We start from the raw sequence: 23734 nt of genomic DNA on the forward strand, positions 1-23734 counted from the left end.
GGTAAATACCTTCTTGACCATTTCCTCGTTCCTTACACAAACAACTTCTTCAGAATAATTATTTTATATATAATTTTGACCTGTAATAATTTACTTTTACTATAAACCTTAGATAAACAAGCAACAAGAGGAGGTACCACACGGAATGGAACGAGTAAAAAGCATGTTCCAACCGTCTGGTCCACCACCGGTACCCGCTAATAAACCTGTCGGACGGCAAAGACCTCACACGACTATTCAGTTGGGAGGGAGTAAAGTAGACACGAACAACGTGAATGGTAATGAACGCCCTCCCAGTCCCAAGACGGAAATGCACTCGCCTGAGGGCTTTCTGCCGCGATCCGACATGAGTTTATTCGGAGAAGACTTTACATTTACGTCAAGTCACAGGTTGTCATTAGGTAAGGATGATACGAGTAGTGGTGCGTCTTCTGGTGGAACCTCAAATTTCTCTAATTTCTGATTCTTAAGAATTCCCTCAAAAACATATATTATATATATTTTTCAATTATGTTTGACTTTGTCTTTTCATTATCGAAGTAAAGCTCTGTCTACACTATCAAACTAGTTTGAAAAAAAGTGTGATGTGCCCAAATATTATGGTAGTGATATGACATCATCATCATGTCCATACATAGGCCACATAACATTTTGTAGTGTAGACAGGGCTTAAGAGAAGTTCATAATTGTACTATTTAATTGTTTAAAGAATTGTATTTGTTGAAAAGAAACAAAACAGTATTTTACACCCAGTATTTTGATGAATGTATGAAATAAATAAATAATAATAAACCCATTCTCCCATAAAGGTTTCCAAGGTCTAACCTTGTTTCTTGGCCATGTTGAGTGGTTTGTAACACATTTTTCAAATTTATTATATTCAATCAAAATAACAAATTGTAAAAACTATATTTTCATATGCCTGATCTCTTAATAATATTTTACCATCGAGTTTCAAATTTATAAGTTTTCAATTATTAATTGTTTGAATTATCATTAGTGGAAGTTGATATGGATAAATATATATATTCAAATCATCTTATTGTTAATATTATTTTATGTACAAATGTATAATACAGTAATGAGTTAGTGTGCAATACAGAAATATATCATTGTCTCAATAATTAAAACTTTTCAACTAACCATCATGAAAATAACCTTTTATTACTTTTAAAATCTTTTAGTTTGCTGTATTATATGAAATTTTCTTTATATCTTCTCTTAAAAAATGAAACATGCTCTTCCTAATTTTCCCATTAGTAGACATTTTACCACATATTTTATGCTGTTAGAGCAGATTTTGGCTTTTAAAAATTCTGTGTCCTGTGTAATGAATAGGGACTGGTAAATTGCATCGGAGCATAAAAAATGAAACATGCTCTTCCTAATTTTCATCTTAGTAGACATTTTACCACATATTTTATGCTGTTAGAGCAGATTTTGGCTTTTAACAATTCTGTGTCCTGTGTAATTAATAGGGACTGGTAAATATTTTTTCTTAAAAAATGAAACATGCTCTTCCTAATTTTCATAGTAGTAGACATTTTTCCACATATTTTATGCTGTTATAGCAGATTTTGGCTTTAAAAAATTCTGCATCCTGTGTAATGAAGAGGGACTGGTAAAATTGCATCAGAGCATAAAAACGTACCAAGCATTATAGTATAATGAACATCTTTGTATAACATGCTGTTGCAATGTATGAATTTGACATTAATGCAGAAGCTATCACAAAGCTAATTGTGTTGTGAACATGTGCACATATTTGTTGCGCCCTATTGTCCACATACATTATCATTTCACAACATTTGCCTCTCATATTTTATCAATAACATAGATTTAATCATTTTCTATCTGTTACGCTTGAATGCTTTTTGTAGATCGTTGCTTTGCCATGTTATTTCATTTCACTCATTCTTCCATTAGGTTCAAATAACAGCTCCAGCTCACCGCCAACTCCGCAGAGGACAAGTTTTGCGGAAGCTGACCAAGGCTCGGCAGGTTCGGGCTGGGATAGCGAAGACAAAACGTCAAACTAATTCATCATCTATTCTTCATAAACCATTTCTGCCATATTGGACCTTGTGCGGACCTTTTGCTTTTAATCGTTTCACCAACTACTGCTGTTGCTAAAATGTATATGAACATCAACTTGCGCTTTTCTCTAATCTGCTATTTTAAGTACGAAATCTTCCTCCGGTTAAAGACCTCTTTTGGGTGCGGTGTGGCAGCTTAGATAATTTATATTACGTGTAAAGATTCCGTCTTTAATTGGAGGGCGAAAAACAATTGCTGTTTCATCTTTGTTAATAACATTTTTTCATCTTTAAAGTTGCTTGTACATGAATTTTAACGTTTGGTAAAACTGCTGATTAAGTAATGACATACAGAAATCATGTCAAAAAAAATTGAATATAAAGTAATTATTATGAATAAATTACTAGATAAATTAACACCAATGGTAATATTTGTGTGCGTGTGTGTGTGTACTTAATAGATACAACATCGTTGGTTGATATATTTAGTGCCATAAGTGACGGTGGATATCTATTGTTTCCAGGGGAGATTTAGTACAGACAAAAAAAAGCATGGAGTGTGTGGCTGTGTGTGATTTAATTGGACAAGAAGGGAGAATTAGTTTTCACCCAATACTCTTATATATAGTATACAATGAATTTATTTAAGACATTTAAGTAGAATGCTTGCTTTTCTTTTTATATCCTTACATTTGAAAATGATATGTACTCTAGGAACTAACATTAAAAATCATGGTTAATTTAATGGTATATTGCAGGGCAAATATAGCTATTTGGTTTGCTTTTAATTTTAGTTGATTTATTTAAAATGGACATTAGACTTCTACAAAGAGTGCTTGGTGTATTATATATCAACTCGGTGCTGCGTATGGTGAATTTTTTTTTATCCTGTTGGTGGCTGTATTTAAAAATGGACAATGTAAACAATGCATGCATGATATCTGAATGCTAGCAGCAGGGTCAAGGGGTTAACATACCTTGATATTTTTATTTATAGGAGCTACGGATTGTTTTCTGTCTTAGTTGTATAGTTTTATTACATGTGCGTGAGACATGGTCTTCCAACTGACAAGACATTATAAAACACATGAAATGCATTATTTTATTTTTATGACTCAAAATAACGGTATTCAGTTGATTTAAGCAGTAATTAAGTTATAATTAAATCGGCTATAATAATAATAGGGAGTTTTCGATTTGGGATGACCTCTCGTTGTGTCATCAGCTGGATCAAAAACTGTTTTGAGGCGAGGAAACGAGTCCCAATATCCCACATGTGCACAGTGAATGAACATAACATAATTTGGTCATTGTAAATCGAAAGTTGCCTAATAACTGCACCCTTAGAATCTGGATTGATGGTTAGCTTTTTGCTATTTAATACACTTCATGTGAATAAAACTGTAAAAACAGACTAAAAACTAATTGTTATCCTCTGCGTCTACTCTGTGACTTCGTTTTTGTACGGTTTTCAAATTTGGTTTTGTTCCTCTGAAAGAAAGAAAAATGAATCAATTTTCATAGGCTGAAATGAAAACTGTCCCACCCTCACAAAAAAAGTGTGATGTGTCCATATATGGGCACATCACATTTTTTGTCACATAAAGTTTGATAGTGTAGACAGAGCATTATTCCCAAGAGGAACACTGTATGTATGCTGTGAGCCAAGTAAAGTAGTACCTTCTCCATATTCTTGGTTCTATCATGTTTCGTCTTTCATATTCCTTGTATCGTTCCTTCAGCCCATCTTGCTCTGGCTGTAAAAAATATTTAGATTGAATTATAATTTTTAAAATAGTATTAGTGCAATACATTATAAGGGCTGAGTGTACTGCCTTCTTACATTCCATTTAAAAATGTTTTAAAAAATGATTAATGTTTAACAAACCTTAAATTCCCTTAAGCTGGAAACCAGTTCTTCACTCAATTTAAAAGTTATTGGAGCAGGCTCATATCTGAACAAAATTAAGGAATCTATATTATAAAACTTGGGTTATTCCATTGATGGAAGTTTAAAGCACCTTGATTGGTCCCATCATTGATCAAGGGCTTCTCGTCCAGTGCCCACCTTGACCACAGAAGAGGCATGGGCCAATACGTATGAGGCATAGATGCAGGGGCTGCCATAAGATTCAGCAGTGCTGATTTCAAATGCCTAATGGGACCCCAGCTCCATATACAGCACCCAATATTCCCATCCAAGCTCTAACCCGGCCCAACGTTGCTTAACTTCGGTGATCTGACGAGAAGCCGTATTATACATGTGGTTAGTGAGTGGCTAATTTAAACAGTAAAGGATACTTATGTGGCCCGATTTGTTTCGTTTGATTTGCTTGTTGTTTCTTGATTGCCAATCTCTTGGATTTTTTCTGATTCATTACATCTTCTCTCTGTTTTATTTCATTTTTTATGGCTTTCAATCGATAAACTTGATGCATCTTAATATTTTCATCCTTTCCTTTTTGTATTTTATCTTCCTGTTAATCACAATAATATTATAGTAATATATTTTGGATTTTAATTCATTCATATTAATTGATTCCAAAATACTGTGCCACTGAAATATTCAGCAATCACAATGTACAAATAAAAAAATATTAAATAAAAGAAAGCAAGCTAAAAAAAAAATAAAATATGTTGATATCTTCTTTCAAAAACAGGAAGTACTGTCTACATGTATGCATTGTTTTGTTTCAAATATTAAAGCTCTCTGATTGGTTGAAAGTCACTTTCAGTTGAGTATAGTCTGCCAGAAGTTAGGTGTGACAGTGGCTGAAAATTGGATGGACTATTACCAAAGAATTGCCTGGAAATTAATATTTGCTGCTTAGTTGTTAGTATCTAAACTTCAAACATTTATGGAGTATAAAGTAATCCAAATAACAATCCAGTAATACAAATCAAGAAGATAAAACCATTACTAGGCCTAGGCCACCTAGGCCTAAATTCAGTAGGCTGGACCAAGCAAAGAAGGTAAGTCTCTTAGTCTAGAGTACTGTAAGCCTAGCTTAGTAGGCCTAGCTAGGCCCAATAAAATATGCTTAGCTGGTTAGGCCTAGCGTAGCCTAGGCTATCAAGTCTGTTTCATAATAATATATAATAATATATTTATTAATAGTTATACTGTAACTTCCTTTAAATATTATTTTTAAATACCTTGATTTAGATTTAGTATAGGCCTACCCTGGATATATATGTCTTTCAATAATTAATATAACATTTCTTCTCACAATTGTATATACTAGTTATACTGTAACTTTAACAAAATATTTAATATTTTTAAATACCATTTGTTTCAATTTGGCTTCTTTTTGCCGCTGAAGACGAGTTTTCTTCTTGCTTGTTTTGCCAACATTATCTGCATCTTCTGCATTCCCATCTTTGGTAGAAATATTTTGTTTTTCACCATCAGCATTGAATAGCCCTTCAGCCATTTCATTCAACCAATTTGTCTTAAACGAAAAGGATTAAAATACACTTATATTAATAATAATATATTCATACTTCATATTCATATAAAAAGTTGCCTTCACCAACAGTAGAAAATCAAATGACTGTAGTACCAGTGGCTACAGTACTGAGGCCCCTAGTTCAGGAACCCTAAGTGACCCTGCAACGCTGGAGGCCTTAGATGTCTTTAGCTTTTTTCAACATATTTTAAAGTCTGTTGCCTCCTCTGGGCTCTGCTCAGGGCCCCCTGTAAGCTCCAGGGTCCCTGGGTTTAGCCAGATAGCGCTCATAGCCTCCACTTATTAGTACCTGTTGTTCATTAGCATCTACAGTTGAGAATGCATGCCATCTTTTAAGTTTTTCTTCTTTCTTCTCACAAGCTACAGCTTCCACAAGAGCATCTTGCAACAAATTCTTAAAAATAAAATTTAAAACATTAATTTATAAATTAATTATATTGATAGCAGATTAACATTTTATAAATAAGTCAAATATGGCAATCTGAGACATCTTAATGGTTTTTATGCAAACTGACTGACTGACAAAGCAATCTAATGACAGGACACTGAGCTCGCCTTGCCAAGATAGGAACTTGTAACAGTCCTTTGATCTTATGTCTGTCTGTCTGTCATACATTCTCTACGGCGCACAGCGTCTGTTAATGGGCGTGGAACTGATAGTGTCGCAGCCACAGATAAACCATTTGATCTCTGGAGCTCAGCATCCTAGTTTGCTTAGAATACTCTACATAGGAAAGGAGATTTGAAACCCACCTGATGATCCTCAAAAGCAGGGTTATATGATCCTCCTGCTGGAACCATCTCAGACTCTGTTACTGGTGTTTTAGAAAGGTGTTGACGTCGACACTAAACAAAATTGATCACTTCATTATATCCTTAATAATTCAATTAATTTAGTTTATTTCATTTCTAATAAAATCTAATATACACTGCAACTGTGACTCAGCTTTCACTTGAACATCAAAATTAGGCCAATAAAATATTGATAAGCAACAATATGTATACTACAATGTACAAACATATTAACCTTTACACGTCTTTTCCTTGTAATAGTTACAAAGTGTCCACCATCATCAGGAGATTGCACATTATCGATTTCCCCACCTGTATGGAAGAGAATCAGTTACCTTTAACAAAATAGTTATAAATAATAATATCCTTGATTTATAAAGTGCCTAATGTTGTGAAACCTCTAAGCACTGTACATGTGACTACCCTGGTCACTTTTGGATCAAACACGGGAAACATACTCCCATAGATGCAGCTAATAATCAGCGCAAAGTTGCCTCTTGACCTTACCAGGTACCCCATTGTACACCTGGGTAGAGAGAGGCAAACGTAAGTAAAGTGTATTGCCCAAGGGTACAAGCAATGTGTGTATAGACTTACCTGACCACAAATCATACTGCTGCCTCCCACTCTCTCTTGCTTTGACCGCTTCTTGTCTGTTTTGTTGATACTTCTTTTTTTGTTGAGCAGCACTTTGCAGTCTTTGTTTCTTTACAGGACCAATTATTCCTTTTCTCTCTGCTTCTTCTTTCTCCAATGTTCTTTTATTCTTCCTGAAAGGTTTCTTGTATGTTGGACTGAATATTCATAAAAAATATAAAAATAAACATTTTATTAATTGTATATTATTATTATATTATTATTTAAATTAGTTAAAGACTTTGTACAGTAAACTAGTTTGCAATAAATTTTAACTGACCTGTGTACTGGTGATATTGATGGATTCGACCTGAGGTTTCGATGACATTTCAGCGGCTTCTCAATTTGTGCCTTCCTCTTTCTTTTACCTCTTAGAGGTTCTATAAAATTATAATGATTATTCGTATTTGTTTAAATGTAATCTAATTGTATGGAACAAATCCCAATTGAAAAAGAAATACTATCCATTTTATTAAACTAGCTAATAATGTTGTGATGCATGGATGGTGCTTGATCTACTGTACTTGTGAAAATTACCTTCGTCAACAATAGGCTTAGATTCTACAAAAAACAATTTATCATCAGTCTTCTCTGACACCAAACCACTGTAAAAAAAAGGAAGATCATTCATGAATCATATCAAGTTTAGTTTATATTATTTTATAGTTGTTATACATGTTCCTGTTATCTACTGTTTACTAACTATTAGGCCTACTAGTACTATTATTAACTATTTTTCAATATAGCCAAAACTACTATAGGCTAGTACAGTCTAATTCTACTGTAATTTTCCGGGGCGAACCGACCCCTTCCCCTCTCGAGTTGTGTTTATCGGCTGGCAGTAAGCCTAGGCCCTAGCCCTAGCTAGCAACGTCCAGCATATTTGACGAACATACCCTGTTCTTTGCTGTAATCTTTGATCTTCAAGAAATTCTTCTACATCTTTGATATTACTATGTTTTCGCCATGCTTTCTTTCTGTTCTTTGCAACTCGTTTTCTTGGTCCTATCTTGGTTTTAGATTCAGTCATTTTAACCAACAAAATATCAACACGATTGTCGCTGGTCAAAAAGAACGACCACGTTGTGCTCTAATAAGTTAAAGGTCACGCTGTGCTCAATGAAGCGCGAGTATTTTAAAATACAATAGTTTAGTATGGACCGCCAAATGTTTTTGCATATGCAATTTTAATGTCACATAATATTTATTTACTTTGACCACAAATTGGATCGAAAAAACAATTATTTACTTTCCTGAAAAAACTATATCAAAGTAAAAAATAGTTGAATTGAACCGTTTATTACTTGTGTTCGTTTTTTTTCCTACTGAAATGAATAACTTTTTTAAAACTGCAAAATGGCTGATTAATTTTCATTTTTATGTTTTTGTGGGACAAATACATCTTTGAGGTTCATTAGGTTATTGCGTGTCTTGTTCAGTTAATTAGTTCCATGTATTTATATATTTAATACATTTTAAGACATACATTTCTGTTTAGTTCCAGTTCGACTGCACCGTGAAAGTAAATAAATTCATTTAACAACCGAGAGACAGTTTATTGGTTACTGTAACATTGCAAATTTTAAAAAAAACATGTTAACGTCGGCAAACTAGTTCCCACTATGGCGATGTGCAACGCAAGGACCTAATTTCACCAATAACAAGTGATGGATTATTCTAACTCTCGCTTGTCATTGGTCAACTTGCGTTACGCTTACGCTTCCTTGCGTTGTGTCTCTCAGCGTAGTGCTTACGACCTTGCGTTGCGTCAAAGGGTGGCAAGCAATAGCATTTCCAAACGGCTCAACTAAGTAACATTGTAATATAGGCCTACACATAGCTACTTTAACTAGTAGGTTTAACATTCTAACATCATCATCATGACCTCATGATTACAACGTTTGGAGTAAGAGTTTCATCATATTAGCATCATGTGCGATCATCGCCTCTCTCTCTTTTCTTTCAAGTTCGAATCTTTCTCTTTCAATGGCCGTTTTTTCTATATTAAGTGCAAATTCTCTCTCAGCCTTCATCTTTAAGTATTCCACATACTCGACAAGAACACTATTTCTTTTCTCTGCTGCTGTAGTAAGTCCACACTGTTCAGTGTTGTTATCTAATAAAATAAAATGTAATGATGATGTACCGGTATATAAAATGTAACAAATCGTACATGATGATATCGTAAAGATATTGGTCAAACTCAACCTGCATAAAGCTTGGTTCCCACTAGAACGTAACGCAAGGACGTAAACGCAACGCTAGCGTTTTACCCAATGACAAGCGAAGTTATAGACAGTTAGCAATCACAAGCGAATAAGCCATCGCTTGTGATTGGTCACCTTTGAGGCTACACAACGCAGTGTCCCCTTGATATATAATGTCAGCATGAATTAGGGTTTGCTGGCTGGTGCACTTGTTCCTGTCGCACAACGGCCCCTCTTTAAGCTCGTTCCCACTAGGTTCCTACTAGTACGCAACGCAAGGACGTAAACCGCAACGCAAGCGAATTGACAAATTAAAAGCGATTGCTTATTCGAACTGTTGCTTTGGTCAATTCGCTTGCGTTGCGGCTTACGTACGTTGCGTCCTAGTAGGAACCAAGCTTCAATATAGATGCCCCCACCCCCCTCAACGGTACGTACGTGTTCCCAAAGGAATGGTTCTTACTTAACCATAACATTATTCTTACTTTGCTTGTCTGAATTCGAGTCTTTTTGAGGTTCATCTATTAGTGTATCATAAACCACTTTTACTACTGACTTCTCTTTAAGGTTAGGCCCAGGCGCCACTCTGTCAGCCAATACAAATCCTTCCCTTGCCTGGTCAATCTCAAGTCTTCCAACCTCTACTAATAGCCTTTCTCTTTCTTTATACTCTTCGAAAGTCCCTGCACTAAATATGTGATATACGGTAATATAATTTTGGAAGAGTGATAATTAATGTTAATGGTTGTTGCGGTGTTAATAGAATAGCACATGGTGAATGATGTTGGTCATGATCAGGGAAGAGTACAATTTACTATTCCCTGGTCATGATCATGTTGGTACGTGTGAACAAAAAGTAACTTTCTATACGTACCCTCTTAATGACCCAATGTCATTGGCTTTGAACGCAGACAGAAGTTTGCGAAATCTGTCTTTGCATCCACGAGGAGTGACAGGTCCAAGCTTCATTGCAATCGCTTCCCATTTCTGGACATTTTGAATGGGCCAATTATCGAACACCAGTTGAAGAAGACCAATGTCCAAACCCGGATCAAATCGACGGGATTTCCTCTTGGGAGGTGTTATTGGTTCATCTGCAGTTATTATTTTGTAGCTGGTATTGGATGTCGTATCCTCACAACTAGGCCTACTGAAATACGATGGATTGGTATAACTGTGCTTATAAAGTATATAATTACAAGACGTTGGTAGTATCAGTCAGAAGCAATGATTGCTCATAGCAAACATTTAAATTTCTGCTTAAATTCCGTCATCATGAAGACGAAAATAAGCTACTTTAAACTAAAACGCTGAATGAAGCATTACACATTATCAAGAAGTAGGATTTAATTATATAATATTTATACAGTAAACAGTATAGGGTAGGCCTATACATTCTAGTTGGTAGATTTTATTATCGCTCATTGGATAGGTTTAGAAGCAACACTACCGGCCGGCGGTATAATCATTCAAACCCGTGAGTGAAAAGTCAGGATGGATGAGGAGAAAAGAAACCTAATGCTGGTAGAAAATGATATTGGATGGAGAGATAGAAAGAAATATGCAAGTTGCTTAGTTTTGGACAATTGAACGTGATATTTCAATGTGGAACATACGTAGGCTACGTGTACGCACCACAATGTACCATTCGCCGCGCGCACGGAGAAGCAACAACCCGGGAGACGACGAATCGGCAGATTGGCCTTCTTCACACAGACAGACCGTGCTGCCTCTCTCCCCCTGCTTCTTCCCGTTTATTCTCATGTCCATCAAGTGATACTTATATTATTTTATTGAAACATTTTTATCAAACTTTACCGTACGTTAATAAAGTAGAGATACTAGACGTCTCCATCTCAATCTCTGTAAATGCGTTGTTTTACGGTTGAGCATCAATTTCAAACAATTTTCGGAAAGTAAATTCGTACGGTCGTCGTCAGAAGCACGCCATACACTCAATTTGTCAAAACGTTAATATAATTTTCAGCGCGCGTTAACCGTTTGCGCGTTCGATTACCGAACGCATGCGTACATCAAGTATTTGGTAAATTTGTTTACGGAGCTACGATTTCTATTCTTATCTTATAATCTCTATCTCCAAACTACATTTTTTCACTTGTGGCTGGCAAATTTGTCGGCGTGAGAAACGCTATGTGTACGTGTTACGCAATTACAAACTGTTTGAGACAATGTAATTATTTTGAATGAGTATAATCCTCATGTTTTATTAACACTTTTTACACTATACATTATTTAAATGATAAGTTAACGATATCATTCAATATCACTTTCTCAAAATAATCAAATCATGCGCACAAAAAACACATGTGTAATTAAGTTTATTTTCTTTCACTGTTTAAAGTAGTATTAGCGATGCGTGCGTATCATAGTCCTCTACATTGAAGTAACATTTAAAAAATCCATATAATGTCTATCACTGTAACAACATAAGTTAGGCAAACCAATCCACGTCGTTCTGTTTTGGTTCTTGGCGCTTTCTGAAGAAAGTCCATATCATTGTCTGGCCAATTCCAGCAGACGACACCATTTTATAGCCTAACAATTCAAGACGGTTCAAAATGTTCCTTGCTGTTTCTTGTGATCGATACTCTTTACTGCAAAAAAAAAAAAAAAATATTTATTTATATAATAAAAAAAATGAATGCAAATATTCTTGCGTTTTGTTGTTTTTTATTCTTTCGATCTATTTATCTATAGGAAAGTAACCGAGCATCAACCAGTGCGATATTCTAAATGTTTACGAATTAAATTAGGAACTATATAAGCACTGCACTTGGTATAAACAAATGGACAGACAGGGACTGTGATGACAAAATGGAGGTACATGCGACGTGTGGAGGAAAACAATCATACGGTAACTATAACTGTGTGTGGATTAATATCCCGATATACCATGAATTAACCGGTAAGTACAGATTGAATACTACTTAGATAAAATACCACAATAACAACATACGATAGATATTAAGCAGAAATCTGACATAAATGCAGACAAGTCCTACAGTGCCCAGCCGATTACTATGCCCTTTTGTATTAGTATTAAAGTCAGTGTCCAAGAATAATACATTAGGCCTATTTTGTACACACAAAAAAAAAACACAAAATTATACACAATACAATTATAATTGATGTCAACAAAATAAACAATACGATCAGTGAATAGGTTTAAATGAAATGTGCTCGTGGAACAAACAACCCTAAACAAAATATATACACCACCACCACCATCGTTATATAAAAAAGGCCGACACCATGTCAAACATACTGGTCAAATTATCTTCGAGATATTTTTCATAGTAAAACTTACCAATATATATATATCCCCCATGCATTGTATTTAATATCAGTTCTGTTGTGAGCTAGATATAATATGCAAAGTGCATTTAAACTGTATTAAATAAATGAGAATCGTAACGTAAATTGATAACTTTCCATTTATTTTCTCAAACATATCATAAACATGGAGAAAAGAAAGTTTATCCATGGTGTCATTATCTAGCTAGCTATCTATCTATTTTTGACCAATCACGACGCAATGGATCGTCTATGATTGGTCAACTCAATGCGTAGCATACATCCTTTCGTACATGAAATGTATACATTTCCATCTCCCCACCATAAATGTCCAATCACGGGATCGGAGCATCCGATTTTTCATGCTTCACTCTAAACTGATTTTCGGCGGGACCAAAGTTTTCCATGGTTTCTGAGACGATCCTGCCCGCAATATATATATATATATTGCACGCACTGTCAAGTTTGAAATCTACGGGTCAAAGCTTGGTTCCCACTGGGAAAGCAACGCAAGCGGCATTCCCAAGTAATTTGGTCAACAACCATGACGCGGTGGATCATCAAAACTACGTGCGCGCGTTTTGCTTGCGTTAAGCAAGATTTAATCTTGGTTTTTACACACTACTAGTACTAGGACGCATGATGCAAGTTGACCAAGCCAAGATTGGTTCCCACTAGAGACGCAAAACGCAACGTGAGTGATTTGACCAATCACAATTATGGATTATTCGAACAGTCGCTCGTCATTGGTCAACTTGCTTGCGTCTACGTCATTGCGTTCCGTCTCTAGTGGGAACCAAGCTTTACGTTGTTCGCACGTACGCCGTTGCGTTGCATCCTATTGGGAACTTAGCTTTACTGCTAAATAGTTAAATTTTAAGGAAACTTAAATTATCAGTTAAATATTTTTCATAATCACACCAATATTTTGAATAAGTAGCTAGTTTTATTACAACCTTTTAACAATAGCGCCATTATATTTTAAGTAAAACAAACAATTGAAAAACAAATATTTAAATGAGTGATACTAATGCAAGTAATCATGATTGTGTCTACTTTTCAATATTCTTTTCATACAATAATCATTTTTAATTTGTTTAAAAAACTGTACTGTACTATGTGGTTTCAGCCAAACACTATAGCACTTTCCCACACAATCATTCAATACAATTATCTTATAATTCAATATTAAATACTACATGGCTAATTTTCTGATGTATTTTCATTTGGTTTATTTCCATGTAAGTCTATTTAAAAAAATAGAAACCTAATTTTTGATACAAATAATTATTTATGACATTATACTGTACTTAAACTCACTAAATATAAATAGTATATATAATATGTAAATTTACAGACATACAGAAACCACCCAATAATATAACCTTGATTCACATGTAAATGAATGTAACCAAAAGGTACTAGAAGTGTGCACTAAGGGCCAATTTACACAGATGAGTGGTAACAGTAATAAAAATATAGAATAGAATGTTATTCTTTATAACCATTCACACACAACGCAGAGCGGACGGGCAGTTTCCGCTCAGGATAGATACAAATTCTACGTGGGACAAGCTACGCGGTTTTCCACTTACCATTGCCGCTCGTCTGTGTTCATTTTCAACATTTGGTAATTGGTAATTTCTACCAGGCTCAATGAGACAAGTACTGTATATTTGATATTGCACTGCTTTATGAGTTGTGTTTCTTACGAGTCTTGGAATCAGCGGCGTAACGCCTGAGGCCCCTGGTTTAGGAAACCTAAGTGGCCCTCCAAGTTCCAATGCTGGAGGTCTGTCCTTTCCTCTGGGCACTGCTCATGGGCCCCGTAAGCTCCGGGGCCCCTGGGTTTAGCCAGTGAGTGCTCATAACCATTACGCCACTGCTTGACATTGGTAATATCTTAGCAGAAAGGGGGATACTTTTGTTACTTTATTGTACATGTGAATTTGTTATTTACAGTATATACAAATATTAAATTAGTTATTATTATCAATACAGTTCTGCAGGGGTGGGCAATGAAGCGTCCATATACATGTTTGACCTATACCAGTCATTCCCACAACTTTGTAGCCGCGCTTTTCCAAGCGGTCAAGAACCTCACGTGGCGTTTCTGGTGAACGAAATTCGTGGCTGTGGGAATATGAGAAAAGGATTATTATTCTTCATCAACGAGAGAATTGAAAATCTTCAATCTTCCCCATCATCTTGTTGAGCACATCTTGTTGCCTTTTTTGTTGCCATCATTTTGTAAACCTTAAATCATTTCCCTTTCTATATCTTCCACAACAATTCAAATTTCAAAGCAAAAAATATAATATATTTAAAATAACAATGTTATAACAAAACTTAGTCGGGGCTCCAGATGGAGTTTCGTCTTAATATTAGTAAAAAGATAAATATTTTTGCACATATGGCGTTTCATACGTGTATTACTTGATCTTGAATTTTCAGACAAAAATCAATCGATGTGTAGAATAACATAAAAAAAGACAATAAATACAGACTTGGAGCAAGCCTAACGAAACTGTACATAAATGTCAATTATCGTACATCATAAATTGTAATGAAAGATGATGGTACCAGTATTTTAATGCTGTATGCTGTAGTGTTTCATTATTTAGTAGTGAAACACTAATAGATACTGTAAGCAAACGCCCACAAATGTAATTCATCAATAAATGTTTACGATCAACAGAAATGCATTACTGTACCAGGCAGGTTACAAGTGACATCTTTAAGCAGTTAAATTAAAAACTACAAATAAACCAAAACATAATGATACTACTTTTTAGCATTTTATTAATTATGTAATAACTATAGTATACTGGTTTATACATACAACTAAGTACACTTTTTAATCATGAGTTCTTTTGAGAAACTAAAATTACACTGGAAAGAAACTGAAGGTATTAATTTGGTTCAACTAATATAAAAGAAACCATTTCATTTAAAAAACTGCATGCATTGCATTGAAACAACTCTATTCACACTGTCTAAAAATAGTCACTGGCTGCCATACTAAACCACACAAAATTTGAGGCATTTTCATTTTTGTCTCTATGTATAATTTTACTATAAACTGATGAATAAATGAATCCATATTTGGTACAGTACTAAGCCAGTAACCATTAGATTTTGGTCTTCATACGTGTTCGCATGGAGGTGAGCCCAATACAGTAAACAGCGATAAAAAAAGGGAATAATGAAATGAGAGTCAAATCATGTGGTGCCCTCTGTGAGAATGTACAGTTAAGCTTAGTCTACACTATCAAACTTGATGGGAAAAAAATGTTATGTGCCTATATATATGGACATGATGACATCATATCACTACCATATTTGGGCACATAACACTTTTTTGTCAAACTATTTTGATAGTGTAGACAGAGCTTTAGACAATCAAAATGTGTATAATGATGGTAAGAATATAGAGATAGTACTTACAAGTTGTTTCCAACTTGTTTAGTGAGAACAGCTCCTAGTTCAGCCATTAATTCAGGATCCGATGACTCATCGCCACAGATCGTTGGACCACATTCCTATTTTTTAACATTTATTTATTGTTTGTCTTTTTTTATTTATATTTATAAATGATAAATAAAAAAACACATTCATTTATTTCATTGTTTGTTTATCGACAATAGTATATAAATATTTAATATGCGATTTGTATTGTTGTAAAAATTCATATTAATTTCATTATTGTATTTGTTTGTTTATTTAATTTATGTTTTCACATTTATTCGCCATTTATTAATTACCCATTACAGCATTTTTGCACATTAAAAATTCCAAATGTTATTACAGAAAAGTACAATTGGGGAACCCTAGGGGCCTACTTGGCCATTTTTCGAGAAAAATCCCTGTACTATTCTAGGTTTATACAAAAACTGGGACGAAACGACCGTAGAGCATACAACTCTACCAACATCACGCATTGACGTGAGTGACATCGTCAATGTTTCTTACGACATGCCTAGCATATAGACCTACATGCCTAGCTAGGGTTAACAACAGCAGCTGTTATTAAATATTAAAATATGTTTACTTACCAATCGTATCTGCGTACTTATTAACACATAAGGCATACTTCTGATTAAATCAAGTGGGATTTTAGATGGAAATTATTAATTTGTTTTTCGTTGAGGGACAGATTGTACACTTATCTTATTTTTATTTTTTTCGACAATAAAACTTAATTTCGATCGTCAACGCGCATATCATAGTTTCGAGGATTGACGAACTGTCACGATCCTGTCTCAACGTCCTCTTCTTTCCTGATCCTACCCAAAGAACTTATTATTTTTTAGCGTAGCACGCCAGTCGTCTTCGGGACAATTCCTCCTCCAAATATATTCAATATTATGGTAGTTTTCTATTACCTATTTTGAATATTATTGTGATTTTATTGCAGTAAATCGAACATTTTATTTATTAATATTCGACTTTTATACAAACCGCAAGTTCCACTTTTTATGATGACTGCGTTATACAAGTTAACCTTTGACCATATGTTTTTAATCGGTAAGCAGCACCACATTTAGGCCTCTAGTTAAAAACTTTATTTACAGTTTATAATAAAATGGCTAATATTAATAATCGTATACACGAATTATTAGCTTCATTAGGTATCGGTATAGTCATCGGCGCAGGTGGTGCGATTATTTTAGAGCGTATTTTTAATAGAACATCTCGAGAGCTAGGCAAGCTTTCCGACTTGGTAGCAGAAATTCGCGATGAACTTGACAAGCTGAAAACCGTTTTATCAGAGTCCACCGATTCCGCGTCGATTCGATCCAGAGGCGTAAGGAAGGCCGGTTCATATTACAGCATTCATCCGAGTAGTGGTGATGAAGATGATGACGAATTTGAAGAAGCCTACGAAGTGTTAGTATTTAATCATTCAAAATTTAATGGGCATATTTTGTTTAATTTTTAATAATATTAATTACTAAAATAATAATTAATTAATAATAATAATAAATAAATAAAATATACTATTAATTATATAGGCCGATCTAGGGACCACCATGCAATTCATCATCATGTGTTTGTATTTTATACTAGCTAATAGGCCTACTACTATCTTATGCCCATCAATGAGTGGTGAGGAATAAGTAAGTTTCAATAATAAACCCCATGCACTGCATCTCTAAACAACGCACAATAGACCACTTGAATTTTTGCATAATAATTAAAACCAAAAGTATTATATTATATTATTTTAAACTAAAATAATCTTGATGGGATATAGCATTTACTCACCATCATTGCATAATAAATGAAGTAGACGACAATATATATTTATAGTTTTTTTTAATAAACTCATTTTTTTATACTAAAATTGGAAGTAATAAATAATTGCAAATGGAATTATTTAAAAAAGTATTGATATGATTGTTTTGGTTATAATTTTTATATACTAATTTGATGGTTTTGTTCCCAAAAAGATTTACAACAGCGCCAGAATCCTTGTTGTACAAAGATGCACCAGAATACCAAGTGGATGATGAAGAGTTAAGTGAACACCTTAAAGAAGTGGATAAACTCTTCAAAGGCTCAGAGGATGATGTCATCAGTGCATATGATCTATTAATAGAAAGTAGAGAAAAGGTAACTGAAGCTAGGTAGAGGGATGATTCGGCCCGAGACAATTCAGCCCAGAGCGATTCAGCCTGAGACAATTCGTCTCATGGCAGATTCATCCCTGATTCCTGAAGAAGCTAGACTTTTTTTTCTCTTTTGTGGCATTAACCACTATTTATTCCTGAAGCTAGACTTTAATCTCTAGTAAACTATTCAGGCTATTTTTAAGCTACTCTCTATTCCTCTCAAAAAATGTAGTTCTAAAACCTAGATTACTGCTTCATGTGGTTAAAATTAAATATAAAAACTTAAACATTTATATTTTTAACTTGTTCTGCTTTGTGTTTTCAGTATTCAAGAAATGCTCAGGTTCTATGGCGACTAGCAAAATCTCATATGTTATATAGCGGTATTAAGTCAAAGCATGGCGAATCTATAGAACAAAAACGACTACTGTATGAAGGTACAGTAATAATTTAATTGCAAATGTTTTTTTCATTATATATATTTTGTGTAAGTTTAAATAAAATAATATTCCCAAACATATTACAATGCAGGCATTTTTCATTTAATTTTTATTATTTTAGTATTTATTTCACTTACTGTACTGACATTAACACCATAGAGGAAATAACACCATGTCTACGAAAAATGCCTTCAATTCATTTCAAAATCACACATGCACAATGTACTGAACAAGTCTCCCTCAGTCAAGATATGAATTGGAGGCATTTTCCATTAAATGTGTAAAACCTTGTCTACACTATCAAACTTTATGTTACAAAAAATGTGATGTGCCCATATGTAGACATGGTGATGTCATATCACTACCGTATTTGACTATATCACTACCGCATTTGGACACATCACACTTATTTTGTCAAACTAGTTTGATAGTGTAGACATAGCTTTGGGTAGTACTAGTAGATGTTCAGGAAATCATAGTGCATTTTGAGAAATATATACATCATAGAGTAACATTTTTTTTCAGGTTCAGAAATTGCTAAAAAGGCTTTGACCTTTGACAATGAGTGTGCTGATGCCCACAAGTGGTTTGCTTTGTTGATAGGCAGTTTAGCAGAATATGAGCCAACAGCTCAGAAAATATCAAATGGTTTCTTGTTTAAGGTAAGTCAGTTGCGAATCCTGGATTTTGAGATAGGAAGCTCAGGGCCTAGCAAATGTAAATGCCGAACCAACTGTTAGTGTCATATCTATTGATTGAGTGTCTCTCCTCTTGGATCTGCCTATGTACAATAAGTAACAATTAAATAATAATTGTGATGATAGAGAGGTATTATCACACTTCTGGTCAGTGTGTTGGAATATGTAAATGATCAAAACAATCTTTGGTTTTTTTGCATACAGTGAAACATTTCCTTATTGAATGAACATACTGAGAGCCTAGAGGCCAATTCAACTCATATTCTGAATTTAGAATTTACTTATGTAGGATTGTTTTAATTGGCGTCAATAAATTATGTTTTTTTTTTGCTTTTTGCATTTTACAACCAGCTTGGTGAAGCTATATTGTTGCCACCATCCTACATCAATGGGTTGAGCTAACACCATTCACAAATATATAGTTGTGAGTAACAAATATATATTTTCTTATGTTTAACTTTTTTTTTCAGGAGCATATATTAAAAGCCATTGAATTAAGACCCGCCGAAGCTTACTTGTATAATTTTTATGGAAGATGGTGCTTTGAGGTAATGTATTGTATTATTATTGTATTACTTACATCATAATGTATTTTATTCATAAATAAAATACAGTAGTGTAATGTTGTGGAGCTGTAGCTTGGTGGTTAACTTTGAGGGCCTTTAATGATCAGTTCCTTCACTATAACTGAATAGGCCACCCTCGGTAAACATGGTAATAAATGGAAAAAAATAATGCTTAATGTAACAAAAAAATGTGATGTGCCCGTATATGGACACGATGATGTCATATTATTACCATATTTGGGAATATCGTTACCATATTTAGGCACATCACAATTTTTTTGTCAAACTAGTTTGATAGTGTAGACAGATTTTTACGTTCCAGTCCCATTAGTCCAGGGTTGTAACTACCCCACTTCCTAAACTTTAATTGAGACTAAGTTCAAAAAGCATGATATAGAGTTTTAGTTTATCCATCATATATAATTGTTACTCGCTGTTGTCATTTCGAGTGCTGCCACCAACTGGCGCCCGTCTGTACACAATGAAAGAGGCTGCATGTACCAGTACCCTTACTTTTCCGAAAGATGTACTGGGTTCGTTAAAGTGCACACAAGCCAGATGTGTACATTTTGGACCAGTTTTATATCCTTATCCGAAGAGTGATGGAATATACTAAAAGCTCTGTCTACACTATCAAACTTTATGTGACAAAAAATATGTGGACATATGATGTCATATAACTACCATTGAGCATATCACACCTTTTTGTCAAACTAGTTTGTGTTTATTTTGACAGGTTGCAATGCTTAGTTGGTGGGAGAAGAGAGCAGCTCAGGCTATTTATGGTTCACTACCAGAATCCACCATTGACGAGGCACTGTCAAACTTTTTAAAAGCAGAAGAAATTGATCCTGATTTCTACAATGCAAATTCTCTGATGATTGCAAAGGTTCGAAAACAATTAAAATGTCATGATGTAATCCTTATTACAACCATGGAGAAATTCTCCATGTTACTAACTAATTAAATTAGATGATGTGATGTCTTTAATTTAGTCTGAACTGAAAAACATGGTTTTAATTAGAGAATGATTTAATTGGAAATCACCTAAAAGATAATTAGATAATTTAGTAAATTGACTAATCAATGTTGGCCACCACTCCAACTATTCCTTTTTCAAAACAACATTTTAAAACAACATTTATCTCATCATTTATTTTATATAGTAAATTAATATATATAATCCCCTTTTTTAGTGTTATATTCAGAAGAGAGAATACACCAAGGTGGCTGGTTGGTTGGAAAAAGCTGTATCAATTGGAGGAGAAACAGCTGATGTGAGTAGTCGTGTAATTATTAAAGAAACACCTTTGATTTTACTCTGTTATTTTCTTAAAAGCCTAGAAATCTGAACATTATTTAATGTTCCTCCCTATATTAAAAACAACATCTGTTACAGAAGAAAACCCTGCGTTTGGGACACTGTTATAATTTTTTGTTTCTTTCCTTATTATTTCCATTAGTCATACACATTCATAAACATACATAATAAGCATAGTACAAAGAGAGAAGAAGAAAAATGGAAAGGGGGAATCTGAGAAGCATAGCTTATAAAAGTAGAAAACCCCTGTTACAAAAAAAATATAAAGTGGAAATGTTCCCGTGAAACAAACACAGTGTCCTAAAGGTGTGCCTTTAATATGGGTTCCACTGCATAATGTACATTTTAGGAAGATAACACTACGTTATTATTTCTATTGGGTGTTATATTGCAGGAGATTACAGCAAGAACAGAAGCAAAGACACTGTTACCACAATACAAGTAATAAACCTCAACAAACTATACTATCTATCATCCTTCAAATTCAACTTAAAGATGGAGGTCAGTCAGATTGTTTAATACAAGTACTGTATGTTCAAAATTCAATAGTACTCCTAGTCAAAGTGAGTTATATGTGAATATATGCAATTTTTACATTTTGTATGCTAAAAAGTTTAAACAGTGCTAGAGATTTACAACTATATATTTAAAACAAATCACTGAAATCTACAGTTACAAGTTATAGATTATGTAATAAACATTTTATTTTGACTGAAATATAACATGAAATGTGGGTAATGCTACAATTTCTCATTTATTCACAAATGTTTTGTTTACATTGAGATTCCATAGACTACTAAACTGAGGGCAGCGAACAAAACTAAAACAAAACTTGTGTCTAATTTGTCCATGACAAAAATGACAATTAAGAAATGCATTATATATACTAATTTACAATATTTGTTATAAAAAAGTAACAATGCACAAACGTCTATTGTTTTGTTGCATGAGCTCGCTGTTTGGAATCAATGTTGAGACCATAAAGAGCTAATTCTTATACTCGATTATGCAGTAGTAGCGAATGAATGAACGAACGATGTTTTGGGAGGCGATGTATGGAATAGAAATATCTGATTGGTTGACACAGTTAGGTAATTTTGTTTGAATGTATATGAGTTGAAATAAATTTGGCTATTAATAAAGTTATATTGTAGGATAAGGGCTTCTAAAGCTCTGTCTACACTATCAAACTAATTTGACAAAAAAAGTATGATGTGCCCAAATATGGTAGTATGACATCATGTCCATATATGAGCACATCACAATTTTTGTCACATAAAGTTTGATAGTGTAGACAGAGCTTAATCTTTCAGTAGTTTTATAGGTTTTTTCCAGGTATTGCTTGCCAAGTATGATTCTCAATATGCTATTTTACATTAAACATTAAATCATGTCTGCGATAAGTCTATGGTAAACAACGGAAACTGTCACACCAAACAGCAACTCAACCTTAAACTGAATCACACTTTTTTGTAAAACTAGTTTGATAGTGTAGACAGAGCTTTATCGTATATTCTAGTCTGAATTTTATTTATTTTTATTATATCATTTTGGGAATATTTTGCTGATTATAACGTGATAAAAACGTTTCAAATTAAATTTGAATCAAGAGCTTCTAGTTGGACTTTACCGACAGCCGCAGTGAACATCATCAACTTAGTGGTATCCCAACGTATCTGATCCATTTGTGTAGCAAATTTAGTGAGTGATTGGTCGATTGTGAATTTTGTATACATTAGATGAAGTTTGTACGACGGAGTATTGTATATTTGTATTTTATTGGTGAAGTGACCAAATATTTTTAGAATAATTATATTGTAAATTTTTTTAATGGCAATAAACGGTTATAAATTATTTGTGTAAAATGTTTATATTTTCCTTGTTCGCATTTTTTTTTTTCATTTACGGTTAATAAACAAAACAAGAACAATCTTATTTATAATTTATAATAATTTTTTAATTTAACTTTATTTATAAAGCTGGCTAAATTAATGCCAGTTAATATTCAATGGCTCTCTAATAATAGTAATAGATTGTAAAATTACTAGGTCAAAACTAGAACTTATTTGAGTGAAGAAAGTATTGGGTACTAATGTAATTGTATCCAACTTCCATTCCATTCTCGCAAAGTCCTAAATCAACAAAATACAACTGCACGCATGTTAAGGATATAGAAGCTTCTGTCACGGTATTTCATCGAAAGACAAAAGAACTGAGAAACCTTTTTGCAACATAAAGTAACTGGCATTTACACAACGATTGGTACACTAGCCGTAAGGTATGTAATTGATATACCTATCTACTTATATACTTGCTTTTCTTGCTCTAAGCAACCGTGTATTTTTCATAATAGTAACGTACGATACGATGTATTGAATAATGTGTATATATTGTATAATTTCTCATCGAATACAATTGTTTTTTTTCTGTATCCTCTTTAGATGGTAGCCTGTCTCACAAGATGATGTGACAGTCTTGATCGTGGTAAGTAAATTGATATTAGGAATGTAATTAGTCTACGATAACAAAGAGGAGAAAGAGTTTGTTTGTTACACAGCGTTTATATTGCATGCATTCATATCATACATAGGCCTACACATGATATTTTATCACTGCAATATACTGGGAAGGTTTTAAA

The 23734-nt window shown here is 33.9% G+C and overlaps 5 protein-coding genes across 6 annotated transcripts in view; 2 read left to right on the top strand and 3 right to left on the bottom strand.

Moving 5' to 3' along the window:
- The window catches only part of LOC144851754 (serine/threonine-protein kinase MRCK alpha-like), a 34819-nt gene extending 31358 nt beyond the window's left edge, over positions 1 to 3461 (top strand). Inside the window, exons 36-37 of the mRNA XM_078709353.1 lie at positions 113 to 401; positions 1927 to 3461. Coding sequence (XP_078565479.1) covers positions 113 to 401; positions 1927 to 2039 — 402 coding nt within the window. The 3' untranslated portion in view covers positions 2040 to 3461. The remainder of the gene's footprint in view (positions 1 to 112; positions 402 to 1926) is intronic.
- LOC144851758 (ribosome biogenesis protein NOP53-like) lies at positions 3113 to 8024 on the bottom strand. The gene is made up of 12 exons (XM_078709357.1): positions 7831 to 8024; positions 7472 to 7539; positions 7215 to 7314; positions 6896 to 7092; positions 6534 to 6610; positions 6260 to 6352; positions 5796 to 5900; positions 5324 to 5488; positions 4338 to 4513; positions 3925 to 3991; positions 3717 to 3793; positions 3113 to 3527 (listed from the first exon to the last, which is right to left on the bottom strand). Exons 1-12 carry the CDS (start codon positions 7962 to 7964, stop codon positions 3458 to 3460), a joined length of 1329 nt encoding a protein of 442 aa, XP_078565483.1. The 5' UTR covers positions 7965 to 8024; the 3' UTR covers positions 3113 to 3457.
- Positions 8025 to 8765: 741 nt separating this feature from the next.
- Positions 8766 to 11166, bottom strand: LOC144851763 (uncharacterized). The gene is made up of 4 exons (XM_078709368.1): positions 10965 to 11166; positions 10016 to 10291; positions 9627 to 9829; positions 8766 to 9050 (listed from the first exon to the last, which is right to left on the bottom strand). The coding sequence occupies exons 1-4, from the start codon at positions 10994 to 10996 to the stop codon at positions 8827 to 8829; spliced, it is 735 nt and encodes a 244-aa protein (XP_078565494.1). The 5' UTR covers positions 10997 to 11166; the 3' UTR covers positions 8766 to 8826.
- Positions 11167 to 11333: 167 nt separating this feature from the next.
- On the bottom strand, positions 11334 to 16668 carry LOC144851762 (GTP cyclohydrolase 1 feedback regulatory protein-like). 2 transcript variants are annotated; one of them, XM_078709366.1, is made up of 3 exons: positions 16512 to 16668; positions 15904 to 15998; positions 11334 to 11756 (listed from the first exon to the last, which is right to left on the bottom strand). In XM_078709366.1, exons 1-3 carry the CDS (start codon positions 16545 to 16547, stop codon positions 11594 to 11596), a joined length of 294 nt encoding a protein of 97 aa, XP_078565492.1. In that variant the 5' UTR covers positions 16548 to 16668; the 3' UTR covers positions 11334 to 11593. The 2 variants fall into 2 exon arrangements, with proteins under 2 accessions (XP_078565492.1, XP_078565493.1); XM_078709367.1 differs by lacking the exon at positions 11334 to 11756 and adding an exon at positions 12560 to 14589.
- A 309-nt stretch (positions 16669 to 16977) lies between these two features.
- Positions 16978 to 22950, top strand: LOC144851760 (regulator of microtubule dynamics protein 1-like). The gene is made up of 8 exons (XM_078709364.1): positions 16978 to 17346; positions 17910 to 18072; positions 18397 to 18508; positions 19037 to 19173; positions 19680 to 19757; positions 20512 to 20664; positions 20972 to 21052; positions 21491 to 22950. Exons 1-8 carry the CDS (start codon positions 17042 to 17044, stop codon positions 21539 to 21541), a joined length of 1080 nt encoding a protein of 359 aa, XP_078565490.1. The 5' UTR covers positions 16978 to 17041; the 3' UTR covers positions 21542 to 22950.
- Positions 22951 to 23734: the final 784 nt, after the last annotated feature.

Source organism: Antedon bifida, chromosome 9 (assembly GCF_963402885.1).
Source record: "Antedon bifida chromosome 9, ecAntBifi1.1, whole genome shotgun sequence".
Taxonomy (NCBI): Eukaryota; Metazoa; Echinodermata; class Crinoidea; order Comatulida; family Antedonidae; genus Antedon; species Antedon bifida.

What these genes read in the sequence shown, in the direction of transcription:
- LOC144851760 (XM_078709364.1), top strand. Translation starts at nt 17,042, where the DNA reads ATGGCTAATATTAATAATCGTATACACGAATTATTAGCTTCATTAGGT. An exon ending in CAAATGGTTTCTTGTTTAAG is followed by an intron (nt 19,174 to 19,679) that starts GTAAGTCAGTTG and finishes TTTTTTTTTCAG; the next exon opens with GAGCATATATTAAAAGCCAT. An exon ending in TTGGAGGAGAAACAGCTGAT is followed by an intron (nt 21,053 to 21,490) that starts GTGAGTAGTCGT and finishes GTTATATTGCAG; the next exon opens with GAGATTACAGCAAGAACAGA.
- LOC144851758 (XM_078709357.1), bottom strand. Translation starts at nt 7,964, where the DNA reads ATGACTGAATCTAAAACCAAGATAGGACCAAGAAAACGAGTTGCAAAG. An exon ending in AGATTACAGCAAAGAACAGG is followed by an intron (nt 7,540 to 7,830) that starts GTATGTTCGTCA and finishes TTTTTTTTACAG; the next exon opens with TGGTTTGGTGTCAGAGAAGA. An exon ending in TCAATATCACCAGTACACAG is followed by an intron (nt 7,093 to 7,214) that starts GTCAGTTAAAAT and finishes ATGAATATTCAG; the next exon opens with TCCAACATACAAGAAACCTT.
- LOC144851762 (XM_078709366.1), bottom strand. Translation starts at nt 16,547, where the DNA reads ATGCCTTATGTGTTAATAAGTACGCAGATACGATTG. An exon ending in TAAGTACGCAGATACGATTG is followed by an intron (nt 15,999 to 16,511) that starts GTAAGTAAACAT and finishes GTTAAAAAATAG; the next exon opens with GAATGTGGTCCAACGATCTG. An exon ending in AAACAAGTTGGAAACAACTT is followed by an intron (nt 11,757 to 15,903) that starts GTAAGTACTATC and finishes TTTTTTTTGCAG; the next exon opens with TAAAGAGTATCGATCACAAG.
- LOC144851763 (XM_078709368.1), bottom strand. Translation starts at nt 10,996, where the DNA reads ATGGAGACGTCTAGTATCTCTACTTTATTAAC. An exon ending in GACATTGGGTCATTAAGAGG is followed by an intron (nt 9,830 to 10,015) that starts GTACGTATAGAA and finishes TCACATATTTAG; the next exon opens with TGCAGGGACTTTCGAAGAGT. An exon ending in CTCGAATTCAGACAAGCAAA is followed by an intron (nt 9,051 to 9,626) that starts GTAAGAATAATG and finishes TTATTTTATTAG; the next exon opens with ATAACAACACTGAACAGTGT.